The sequence below is a fragment of the Nomascus leucogenys genome, chromosome 5 (genome assembly GCF_006542625.1).
Source record: "Nomascus leucogenys isolate Asia chromosome 5, Asia_NLE_v1, whole genome shotgun sequence".
NCBI classification, from domain to species: Eukaryota; Metazoa; Chordata; class Mammalia; order Primates; family Hylobatidae; genus Nomascus; species Nomascus leucogenys.
The window spans coordinates 68402926-68416598 of record NC_044385.1 but is presented as its reverse complement, the minus strand read 5'-3'; the positions used below and the strand labels follow the sequence as shown (position 1 = coordinate 68416598).

The window sequence follows — 13673 nt, the reverse complement described above, 5'->3', positions numbered from 1 at the left end:
ATCTACACCCAAAAGAAATGCAGAATTGTGTTCACCAAAAGACATGCACTAGGATGTTCACAGCAGCATTCATCTAATAGTAGAAAAGATGACAAATGACAGTGTATTTGTGCAATGGAAGACCACAGGAGAATGAGAATGAATGATTTATAGCCAAGCCACAGTATAGATCAATCTGATAAACATAACATTGAGTGAAAGAATCCAGGAACAAATGAGAGCATACAAAATGATTCTATTTTATAAAGTACAAAACAGATACCAATCTATGCTATTAGAAGTTAGCATAGTGATTATTGGGGTAGGAGGTGGGGGTCTTGACTGAAAGAGGGCATGAGGGGGCTTATGGGGTACTTGAACACTGTCGGGTGGCCTGGCATAGATTTGTTTAGTTTGTGAAAATTTACCAAGCTATACATTTATGACCTGTGCACTCTTCTGTATGTATAATTCAATAAAAAAGTTTTCAAAAATGCTGAATACACTTTCGTATAATCATGTAAATAAATATTTCTTTTAAACAATAGTCAAAATGCCAAAGCATCCATAATCCCTTTTCTATTTGACTCAAACTTTAACATCCTGTTGAAAGAACACATACATTTTCCTAATATGTAAAAATGTGCACAATATTTAAACAGCCTCATATTCAGAGCCTTACATCAAATGTATGCCTCAAATAATATTCCATTTCACACAGCTCAAAATTTTCTAGTATAAATGATCTGCTCTAGGCAAGCTGGCTGCCTATGCTCTTCTGCCTGACTCAAGTACCTTTTCATTACTTCTACCAATCAGCCTCAGTTTATTCAGACTTAATTGAAGATTCAATTAAGATTAAAAAGAAGATTCAACATTCAGAATCTTCTGTTGAAGATAAACAAAAATAAGTTTATTTTTAAAAAGCAAAGTTTCATTTAAAACCCTTTTGTACAAAAAAGAGATTTCCCTCATATCTTTAGAATTGTACCTCATATTTAGTGATTATACATAAGTGATAAAAGTAAATTATTTACTATTATTTTATATGCTAGAAAACAGACATTTCTGAAGTAAATGGAAGAAAAAAATTCTCCTTTTTGTCTTTTCTGGAAAGAAAATTAATAACATTTACAAAAATATTGTTAATATAAAGGACTGGTTTCCATAAAAATGTGTTATGTTTATGGAATCACATAACTAAAAATGCTGCTGAAAATAAAATGGTAAATATATTAATCTTTAATGGTGATTATCTCTGGGTGGTAGGACTACAGGTGATTTTATTTTCTTTTTCATATAATTTTGTATTTCCCAAATTTTTTTAGAAGCAGTTTTGGCTATCAGCAGTTTTTATGTCAGAAAAAGTTTTTAAAATACAATTAGCTTCTCTAAGAAACGGCCCCATGTTTGTAGTTATCATTCCTTGCCTTAGTTTTGACAAGATCATAATTTTCTTAATGACAAAACAAAGATTTCAACTGTAAAATAAACAGATGAATTTTCCTGGAGGGAAAAATAAGCTAGCATAAATCAAATGGTCTTAATTAGTCAGAGAATAATCCTTTGAAAGTCAGGCTCTGTTTTAAATCTACACCGCTTTGAGGTTTAATCAGAATGCTGAATCTTTAAAAACGTTAGTCATTTATGGTCTGTAGTAGAGATGGAATTAAGTGGTCTTTCTTCCTTTAACTGTATCAACGGGCTTAACCCAGAGACCTGTCTTGCTGTCCCTTCAAAAGAGTAGGGGCCGGCCACAGTGTCTCATGCCTGTAATTCCAGCACTTTGGGAGGCTAACACAGCAAGATCTCTTGAGACCAGGAGGTCAAGGCTGCAGTGAGCTGTGTTTGCATCACTGCATTCCAGCCAGCCTGGGCCACAGAGCAAGACCCTGTCTCAAAAAGAAAAGAACAAGAAAAGAGTACGCAAAGCAAGCAGTAAGACAGAAATTGTATAATATTCTGGCCATGGTGTGTTTGGATACTGTTTAAAGAAGCTAACATCTTATAATCAAACAATCTAACGGCCAAAGTAGAAGATGAATAAACACTAACAGGAAACACCAGCTGACCTTCCTGGAGCTCTGCTGATAAAACGGAAAAAGGCAGGTAGAACATGCAGGGAGGAATTATCTGTGCAGGAGAACAGATAGTGCTTTACACATCTGTCATATCATTTAACTCCCACGACTTTGTAGCCTCACTTTACACATGAAGAGGCCCAGGAAGAGGAGTGACGGGGCACTCCCAGTGTGGGTGGTCATGGAAGGACTCTAACCTAGATTCAGGATTCTTCTCTCTGGGGGAGAGGACTAGAGGTAGTCAACGAGACCATACCCCAAAAATAAAATTAAGTTAACATGCTACCACCATATATTAGGAGTACATTTTCTCTTTTTTTTTTTTTTTCAAGACATCCACCCCCATTTCAAATGATAGGTAAAGGGTTAAGTCTTACATAAAATTCTTCAGCTGCTTCTGGAGGTCCTGGAAGTAGGGAAGCTTTTGGTGGCAATTTGAGTTCATATGTCATTATACTCCACCTGAAGGGAGAAAAACTCTTTGGTCTAAGATTTCCTTAAAATTGGATAAACTAACTGTTACCATCTCATACACACACACACACACACACACACACTCATCAACTATGGTTTATTTTATTTTAAAACAACCAAAAATGGGAAAAGAGATCACATTTCAGTAATCTCATAAAATGTTGAATTTATAGTTTATGATTTCTACATCTTACCATTTCTCCAGTTAGTGGCTTCCAAGTGTTTTAAGACCCATAGCCCACAATAAGAAATTCACACATGTTACAATGCCCCCACTTCTTCTCAGGTGCAATGCATTCTGACTTTTCCATTCTTTTCTGTTCTATTTTTAAAATAATGCTCATTGCAGTTTACTAACTAGGTTATAAATTACTAATGAGTCATAACCCGAAGTTTTGAAACAATGTCTTAAATTAAATAAATACATACTACCTATAAACTGTTACTCAATCACACTTGCCAAATCAGCTTATACATACATAAAAGGAAAATTAGCTAAATACCCCTTCTTAAATTAAGAATGAATGTAACCATGGGAGTAGGGGGAAAATATTAATAATACTTAACTGAAGTAAATTTATTTCAATTAGCTATAAGTATTAATTTCAAAGCAAACATAAAGTCATTTGGTGTTAGAGAAAAGCAATCAACTCAAGGTAAGTCCAGTTTTCTATCCAAAATAATAATTTCAAAATTTGGGAAGAAGAGTTGGGCCAGGACATTATTGTAGACTAACAAAATATGACATAAAGGCCAGGTGTGGTGGCTCATGCCTGTAATCCCAGCACTTTGCGAGACTGAAGTGAATGAATCACTGGGGCTCAGGAGTTCCAGACCAGCCTGGGCAACATGGTGAAACTTCGTCTCTACAAAAAAATTAAAAATAGCCTGGCATGGTGCTGTGCACCTGTAATCCCAGCTACTTGGATTGCTGAGGAGGGAGGATCACTTGAGCCTGGGAGGTGGAGGTTGCAGTAAGCTGAGATTACGCCACTGCACTCCAGCCTGGGCGACAGAGCCAGACCCTGTCTCAAAAAAAAGAAAAAAGGCCAGGTGCGGTAGCTCATGCCTGTAATCCCAGCACTTTGGGAGGCCATGGCAGGCGGATCACCTGACGTCAGGAGTTCAAGATCAGCCTGGCCAACATGGTGAAACCCCGTCTCTACTAAAAATACAAAAAAAAAATAGCCAGGTTTGGTGGCGGGCACCTGTAATCCCAGCTACTCGGGAGACTGAGGCAGGAGAATCACTTGAACCAGTGAGGCGGAGGTTGCAGTGAGCCAAGATTGTGCCACTGCACTCCAGCCTGGATGACAACAGCAAAACTCCATCTCAAAAAAAAGATGTAAAATAAAGATTTTTACACAGAAACAAAGCATAATAAAAGCAGTACCTTAACACATGAATTTTAAGAAAAGCATAACACAGCTGAAGCTACTGATAGAACCCAGAGGAAAATCCCAAGATCAATATTTAAACAGAGCCTAGTGTATCATTCAGCCTATGAGAATAAATGTTTGCATAAAAATTCAAATTCCCAGAAAGCCCCCCAATAGATATAAATTATATTTTGGGATATGTAAACTAGTTACTTTTAGCTACTATTCAACTCTTGACATGAAAATACTTTAAAAGAAATTTACTTTGGGAGGCCAAGTCGGGCAGATCACGAGGTCAAGAGGTCAAAAGATCAAGACCATCCTGGCCAACACGGTGAAACCCCGTCTCTACTAAAACTACAAAAATCAGCTGGGTGTGGTGGCACACGCCTGTAGTCCCAATTACTTGGGAGGCTGAGGCAGGAGAATCATTTGAACCCAGAATGTGGAGGTTACAGTGAGCCGAGATCGTGCCACTGCACTCCAGCCTGGCGACAGAGTGAAACTCTGTCTCAAAAAAAAGAGGCTGGGTGTGGTGGCTCACGCCTATAATCCCAGCACTTTGGGAGGCCGAGGCGGGTGGATCACGAGGTCAGGAGATCAAGACCATCCTGGCTAACATGGTGAAACCCCGTCTCTACTAAAAATACGAAAATTAGCCGGGCGTGGTGGCAGGCACCTATAGTCCCGGCTAACTTGGGAGGCTGAGGCAGAAGAATGGCGTGAACCTGGGAGGCGGAGCTTGCAGTGAGGCAAGATCGCACCACTGCACTCCAGCCTGGGCTACAGAGTGAGACTCCGTCTCAAAACAAAAAAAGAAATTTATATTTGAAAACCAAAAGCCATTCATTTATCCATGCAGCAGATATACTATATTGAGCATCTCAAGGTCACGGGGTCTGGAAACACAAGGGTGAATAGGCTTCCCCAATGAAGCTAACATTCCAGTGCAGAAAATAGGTATGATGCAAGCAAACAAAACAATTAAACTTTGTAAATATCCAAACAGGGAAAACCACAAGTAGAAACATAAAAGTCAAGTTCCTTATAGCTGGAAATACTTTTCTGGTCAAAGACAGTTAAATAAATGGTAAATAAATCCATCCAAATGTCTGAGTTCCTTGCACCTTCCCAAGGACAGGACCTCCCCACTCGACAGGAAATGGTTGGAGCTAAATAAAAAGGAGAAAGCAGCAGCAAGGGATGAAAAAGTGAGGAAGAGGTGCTTTTGAGTAAAAGCTAAACAGAGGCAGAGGCCAGAAGGAAGGAACCATCTGGCCTACACACATAAAGGGGAGAGAGTGCAGAGTTGAGAAAGGACCCTGGAGACACTAGAGAGAGCAGGGATTGCAGTTTACCGTGCCCATTCTATTACTTATTAGCTATTTAACTTAGATAATGTAAAAGCCTCCTAAACCTTTTCACCAGTAAAATGGACATGGCAATATTAGCTATCTCTAGGAGAAGGGTGATGATTAAATGAGACGATGCACGAAGTAAAGCAACTAGAAAGTGCTAGGCAGACAAAAATTAGTTGTTTTATTCCCACTGTATCCAGAAGATGACATTTTCATCTTTGTAAAATAATGCTTTTCTGACCCAACCCACAGTGTTGTTTTGAGGATCAAATAAATATATTTGAAAAACTCATCTAATTTAGAACATTAAACAATGACTTTTTAACTTGGTGGGGTTTTTTTTTTTTTTTTTTTTTTTGAGACAGAGTCTCGCTCTGTTGGCCAGGCTTCAGTGCATTGGCATAATCTCAGCTCACTGCAACCTCCGCCTCCTGGGTTCAAGCGATTCTCCTGCCTCAGCCTCTTGAGTACTGGGATTACAGGTGCCCACCACCATGCCCAGTTAATTTTTGTATTTTTAGTAGAGATGGGGTTTCACCATGTTGGCCAGGCTGGTCTCGAACTCCTGACCTCAGGTAATTCGCCCACCTGGGCCTCCCAAAGTGCTGGGATTACAGGCGTGAGCCACTGCAACCAACTCACTTGTTCTTTACAAACAGTAAATTAATAAAGGAAACATAGGAATAAAGTATTCCTATGTTTCTAACAAAGATCTTAAGTTTCTGAATCCACTCTGATTTGTGTGTGTGTGTATTTTCTTTTGTTTTGTTTTGATTTTGCATACCAGTAGGTATTCAAGGAATTTCACCATGGGGGTGCTGTTTCTTGGCTAACCACCTGGAGAAGTGACTTTTTATTTATTTATTTATTTTTAATTTTTTTTGAGACAGGGTCTCACCCTGTTGCCCAGATTGTAGGGCAGTGGTGCAATTGTGGTTCACTGCAACTTCCACCTCCTGGGCTCAAGTGATCCTCCCATATCAGCCTTCCAAAGTGTTGGGATTACAGGCGTGAGCCACCTCCCCTAACTGAGAAGTGAATTTCTATAGCACACAGGGGGAAAGCACATACCCAGGGTAGATGAAATGCCTAACAGCAGGGGAAGTGGTCTTTACATTTGCAACAAAGAAAGCATTTAAATAACCCCTTTTGTTTGGTAACCACAGAATTAGACAGTTGTCTGGGAAGTCACCTCCAGGCTCATTTACAAATAATGGTGATTTTATTTATTTATTTCCAATCTTTTTTCCCCAGAGTGAGGTATAATTGACAAATAAAAAATTGTATATATTTAAGGTGTACAACTTGATGTTTGGATATATATACACCACAATCAAGCTAACTGACATACCCATAGGTACCATTTCTCTTTTTCATTCCTTTTCTTCTTTTAACCTCCAGATTATTTTAAAGGCTGGAGGCTGAACCCAGTAGCACATAAGATTATAAACTTTTATGCACCCAAGCTACTGGAGTATCTGTCATGTAATTTTGGATAAACAGAGATGAATGTTCTACTTCCCAGCTCTCTTTTTAAATATTCTGTCAGCAAAAGAATCAACCATTACAATATTACCTTATGACAGGCAAGGTTACAATTAATTAGGTTATAGCCCATCTTAGAGTAATTACATTTCAGATTGGTGGCTCCCTGGTGAAATTTTGTTATTTTCGGGAAGAGTTCCACAGATGGCTAATTCTATCAAAGTTGTTTTGATTTATGCTACCTCAAGTTGATCATGATATTTTGACATCTGTCTTCTACTGACATTGGGGGTTGGGGAGTGACTGGTTACTGAGTCCTGTTGTTCCTTATACCCAAATTTTAAACACCTCCTCCATAACACTCAGGGTACACACATTGTGGTTTCTTTTTTATACACGGACATTCAGAGAGAAAGCAATTAAGAGACGTGATCAAGAACAGCAAAAACACAATGATAGCCCCTTCATTTGAAGCTGTCTTCCTAATACTTCCCTGCCCCTGGGAAAGGACTGCTTATATTTTAACATATCTAGTTCTTATTGGATCAATGCATTCTTAATATGTATATTTAAGAGGAGATATTCTAACAAATCTAACGTTTATATGTCCTCTTTAGCTTTTTGGAAACCACACAATGACAGGAGACTACCTACTATACTCATCAAAAGGCCCCCTACAAAATGAACTATTTTAGTTTTCTGACCTGAACTGTAATTAAAAGTAAATAGTAGTAACATAGCCTTCTATATTTAAAATAATGAGTTCCTCAGACTAGTTTTTTATAATTCATTCATTCACTATAAAACATCTTTATTGAGTGTCTTCTCTGTGATAGGCCCTGTTCTCCATCTCAGGGATTAACCAGTGGACAAGATCAGGAAGGCTCTGCCTTCGTGGAGCTTCTAGTCAGTAAAATTTATTAATAAATATTTATTAAGAAATCATCAAAAAAATGATTTCAGTATGCCATTTTCCATCTAGTTGTAGAAAAGAATTCACTTTTACCTGTCCAACATTTTGGTACTGGCTCGTTCCAGTTTCTCCAGGATCTGAGGAAGTTGAGTGTCATCGTCATATGAACCTCCCCAGCCAAGAACTCGGGCAAGGTCATTTCCTGTACCCAAAGGCAACACTCCCAGCTGACACTGAAAGAGAGTGCAACAGGGTGACTTTCAGACAAGTTGAGAAATAGGGACTACTGCATTTCTGCACCTCTCCGGTAAGTATGCATTCATGTTAACTAGCAAGTAAAAGAATTAGCACTTGCCTGTTTATTCAAGTTGAGCTTATCAATTTCTGACAAAACCCAACCTACACTTCCATCACCTCCACAAACAAGAATCCGGAAATTGTCAAACTTCTGAAATAATCTTAAACTGAAAGCAAAAAGGATTTTATTTTAGTATAAAGAAATAAAAATCACTTTCCTCAATTCTTTGTTATTCTGTATCGGTATTCATATTCAGATTAAATATAAGAACTCCTACTTACATGTTAATTATACCATAAACATTCACTGAAGTGTAATTTTAACTCAAGAAAACTTCTGAATCATAACGAGGAAAGGGAATGATAAGTAGAAATGAAGATAAAATTAGGAGGAATGGGGGTGAGAAATGAGAAAACAAAAAAGAAGCAGAGACCAGGAAAGGTAAAGTAATACAAGATGGTGGAAGTAGTGGTTCTTCTCTTTCTATTACAAGAATAAATTCTTTCCCTAAGAATTACAAACCATGGGTAAGGAATCTAGGGTACTGAAGCTAATAAGTGACGCTCAGGCAGTTCCTAAAGACACCAATCATTGTATTGCTCTCAGGACTCCCAACTGGCTTTTTCTCCTCTTCTCCTATTCTCAGGCCCATCCTTCTATTTTCCCTCATCTCAACTTTTGACACATCCCGTCTCCTAAATGTACCTTTGTACACTTACTTCAAGTATTATGGAAAATCTAAAAAATATTAGAGGGACAACCTCAGGAAGTTTCATCAAGAGAGGTCCTTGGAGCCTTCGAGGACAAATGGGAAAAATAAATCAAGACTATAAGATAACGGAACTATAAAGGATTATAAAATGGATGTGTTAGAAAGGGGGACAAAACTACCCTAGCATGGCAGAGACAAAGAAGGTGAGAAGAAAGGCTAGATGAGGAAACTCTAGGACCTCAGCAGAGGAAAGGAAGGGCAGTACACGTAAATAAGGAGGAAGCTGGGTATAACTGAAGAAGACCGACATCCATGTGACCAGAAGGGCCTGAGACTCAGCAAGATAAAGGCAATGGAAGCAGGAAGGAAGACTCAGGTGGCAAAAGTGAACAGAGGCACCAAGAGAGAAGAAAGGAGAGAAATAGAGAAGACAGAGGAAAGTATCATACTACAAAACACAAAATGCCTTTCCAGGCACTGGTGTCAAAAATCCCCATTTCTACTTCTGCGTTCACGCTTTAAGGTAACGGTGGAACCCAAGAGAAAAGCTGAGTTGCTCTAAGTAAATTACATAGAGGTTTGAAGGCCCCCGGTTCAGAAGACATAATATCGCCTCTTAAGAAAAATCATATGCATACTCTAAAAATGTATTGAAAGTGCCAAAAGGTATATTTTCCCTCAGTGAAAATACTACTTAGTTCATTTTATCTTACAGATTTTAAGTTATATGACATTCAGAAAGCTGAAAAGAATCATCAACAAAAGTATTTCTTTGTCATTTATGTGAACTGAGTCTGAGATCCTTGAAGAACTGTCCTTGACAGCCATGAGAGTCCCTGTACTTTGGTTTAATAATCAATTATTTATATTATATGTAAATCAATATCAGCCTTCTATGCAAATCATTTTCTAATATTACTTTATATTTCTATATTTACGCAAGTTGATCTTTCTTGGAGCTAAAGAAATTGTTAGTATTATTTGATGTAGAATATATTCTAAAACATTTTCTAAACAAATTTTGGAATTGAGAAATTTCAAGAGTTTTGGAATTTATACAAGACAGTTGTATTAACTATCCAAAAGGTTGCGTTAAAACTTATAATTAGAGCTTTAAAAATGAGGGAGGGATCTAAAGGAATCTATAATTTTCATGAGCTGAAAAACCAGGCACATTTAACCCCTAGTCCTACATTGTATTCAAATAAGATGTATCAATAATCAGTTACCCTAAATGAGGACCTCCATTCATTAAATCAAACACCTGAGCCGGATTTAGCAACTGTTTAAAGCGACGAAGGAACTTTACTCCCTGATTATCTCCACTCTTAGAATTGACAAAAACCAATAGAGGACTAACACAGAACGAAAATGTTGCTCTACAGAAACCTGTAAAAAAAACACAATACAAGATCAATACATACGGCTTTCTCTTTTAAATTATTAGCAAACATTCAGAGAAAAGAAAATAAATTTATAAAAACTGGAGCATTAAGTTTTAATTTAGCTCTCCAAATAGAGAGAGGTTAACTATTTATATACAAACCTGTATGTTTGTAGGTAATTCTTATGTTCATATTCAATATTTCAAAGTATATTAACTGCTCCTTTCTGAAGTCTGACAGAATATTTTAAAATTCATAGTAAACAAAATCAAGGCTTAGGTTGGGGGAGAGGGCTGTTAATAGCATAGGTTTCTTAAAAAGTCACATATTTTGAGGTTTATAAACTTACATCTTCAGGTTTATAAACTTATATCTCAGATATCTATTGGCATAAATTAAAAAGTTTGAAAAGCATAAAGCATGATATCAGTGCAAGACATTAATAATACTATAGTCCTCCCTATGTATTCTTGGGGAATTGGCTGCAGGAGCCCTGTGAATATCAAAATCCACAGTTGCTCAAGTCTGTTACATAAAACAGCATAGTATTATACATGGTAAAAAGCCTTTGTAATACAGTTTGCTTAGAAGGAAGTAATTAGTATGCAATCCCAAAACCGGTGTTGTAGAGGGGTTCCTCAGCACTTTACAGTTAAGTTGTAAGATTTTGGGAAAAGTGCATTTATAGGAATATAAATTCCTACAATGAAATTACAGAAAAACAGATTTTAATAACAGCCATGCTAATAGGCAGTTTCAATTATAGAGGAAAAAAACACTTATAAAAATTAACCTTTTCAGATGGTGTTGCAGTACAGAGTAATGATCTTATTTATTTACTAAAACGTAAAATCTAAAAGTCTTATATACAGTAATTTTGCCAATGTTAATAGCTATTCTACAACTTTCACTTAAATATGTTCTTTTAAAAACGTAATGTACTTTCAGCAATTTAAATGGAATTGTTTTAGAAAAACTGACTACAATAGTCAATTACCATTATAGTTATTCTAGGAAAAGAATTATACATATCAATATTGAATATACCAGAAATATACGTACTTACACTACTGCTACATACCATCGGAATCGGTGCTGTTTAGTGCAATTGGAGGTATGATAGATACTTTACATTGACCAAGTGGACATATTGGATGGTATAAATCTTTGCAGGCAGTGTGTACCTAATAACAAACAAATATACCTTCAAGAATCATACAAATAATGTTCTACCATTATAAATCACATCTAAGGAACTGATAATCTAGAATCAACTGTACCACAAAATGTTCAGTAATTCATAAACTACTTTAAATGGTATAACATTTATACTTCAGGAAATGACTAAACATTTTAGAAATGGAAATTTGATTTTGGTCCATGCAACCAATTTTTGTAATTATCTCAGAGAAGAATATATAGTTAATGAATAACTGGTGAAGGCAAAGAGAGAGGAAGAGAAGAGACCAAGTGCAGAGGAAGGGAGGCAGAGAAGAGAAAAAGAGGGGGAAAAGGAAGAAGAAGGAGGGAAACTAACCAGTGTGTCAATATCATTGCCCATAAAATAAATTGATGACAGAACATTTATTTTATTTTTATAAAAATTCTTATAAAATTTAACAAAGATAAAATCTATAAAGTGCCTGCTTTTTCTGCAGTTATCTCATAACTTTCTATTCATATTTCTTTTATGACATTTCCCTATTATTAAAGTTACAAGTACCCCCATGCTTATTTTCTCAGCTGGACTGCTGCTCTGTAAGGTAAAGGAGAGTGATGCGTATCACAGGCACCCAGTAAATGTGCTTTCAGTAGAAATGAGTTTCATGGTCATGCAAGGTACTATTGAGAACAAAAACAAGGATAACTTATTAAGTAGGACCCAGGCAATTTAGTTTGTGTACTTGTCTGGAGAGCCTTCTACATGTTTTCACCAGTAAAAGCAGACACTTTTCATCAAGTTCTTATTTAATATGACTTTATTTTACTAGTCCTTTTAGAAAACTGGCATAATTAAACCTGTATTTATCAAAACCTTTGGGAGAATAACTAAAATTCAATAATAATTCTAATTCTGGTGATGACCTGTTTTTAGACAGTTTTCTATTATGCTTCACAATAATTAACAATCCAAATGCATTTTAAAAAAACTAGCACACAAAGATAGCTTCAAAAGTAATTTTAAAATGTATAAGAACCATGGAGCAAAACAGAAAGGTATTTATAATAATGCTAAATAAGAAAAGCAGATGATCAAATTATATCTTCACAATTTTTACAGAAAAGGGAAAACTATGTCCACAGACCTGGATGACAGTAGGAAAAATTATAAGTTGATTCATTAGGCTTATAGGGCTATAGGCTTTTTTATTTTGTTTGTTTTCTTTTTTTACTATATAGACTATGTTTTAGGCACTAGATATCCTGCTGCTAGAAACTCATGTTTTTGTTTGTTTTTTTGACATGGAGTTTCGCTCTTGTTGCCCAAGCTAGAGTGCAATGGCGCAATCTCAGCTCACTGCAACCTCCACCTCCAGGTTCAAGCGACTCTACTGCCTCAGTCTCCCAAGTAGCTGGGATTACAGGCACCTGCCACCACTCCTGGCTAATTTTTGTATTTTTAGTAAAAACGGAGTTTCACCATGTTAGCCAGGCTGGTCTTGAACTCCTGACCTCAGATGATCCACCCACCTCAGCCTCCCAAAGTGCTGGAATTACAGGCGTTCATGTTTTTTTATTTTTTATTTTTTGAGATGATGTTTTGCTCTTGTTGCCCTTGAGGCTAGCGTGGAATGGTGCAATCTCGGCTCACTGCAACCTCCAACTCTCAGGTTCAAGCAATTCTCCTGCCTCAGCATCCCAAGTAGCTGGGATTACAGGTATGCACTACCGTGCCCAGCTAATTTTTTTGAATTTTTAGTACAGATGGGGGTTCCACCATGTTGGTCAAGCTGGTCTCAAACTCCTGACCTCAGGTGATTCACATGCCTTGGCCTCTCAAGGTGCTGGGATTACAGGCATGAGCCACTGCACCAGGACAGAAACTCATGTTTTAAAGGCAAAATAATATGTAAACAGGCAAATGGTTGTGTATAGGAAGTGCAAGACTAAGAGAGGTGCTATAAGGTGATGGTAGCTCAGAAACCAGCACGTCCAACTTACACAGGGTGGGGCAGGAATGATGTCACAAGGTGAAATTTGAGTTTGCCAGGAAAAAAGAGAGAAAAGGCATCCTCCCTTGTACCATCTGTAATACCACTGCTATTCTAGTTAAGAAATGTTTAAAAGTTAGGGGTGAATAGAAGGAGCAAGTAATAAACCTAATTAACTCCCGCTGTTAAAGTTAACAGAGTTTAAAAACTACCGATTTTTTTTTAAAGTAAAGATATACAAATTGCAGGTAAAAAAAATTTACATAAAACCTTTCTAAAATAATTCATCACACGTTATGTGTTTTCTTTTTCTTTTTTTTTTTTGAGAGGCAGAGTCTTGCTCTGTTGCCCAGGCTGGAGTGCAGCGGCACGATCTCAGCTCACTGCAACCTCCGCCTCCTGGGTTCAAGCAATTCTCCTGCCTCAGCCTCGCGAGTAGCTGGGATTACAGGCGCCC

At 37.2% G+C, this 13673-nt stretch overlaps 1 protein-coding gene across 5 annotated transcripts in view; it reads right to left on the bottom strand.

Annotated features, from left to right (window-relative positions):
* DGKH (diacylglycerol kinase eta) overlaps positions 1–13673 on the bottom strand; it is a 200917-nt gene that overhangs the window by 65473 nt on the left and 121771 nt on the right. For all 5 annotated transcript variants that reach the window (XM_030813330.1, XM_030813333.1, XM_030813332.1 and 2 more), the window contains 5 exons: positions 11146–11248; positions 9909–10068; positions 8025–8133; positions 7763–7902; positions 2438–2522 (listed from right to left, as the gene is read on the bottom strand). In XM_030813330.1, coding sequence (XP_030669190.1) covers positions 2438–2522; positions 7763–7902; positions 8025–8133; positions 9909–10068; positions 11146–11248 — 597 coding nt within the window. The remainder of the gene's footprint in view (positions 1–2437; positions 2523–7762; positions 7903–8024; positions 8134–9908; positions 10069–11145; positions 11249–13673) is intronic.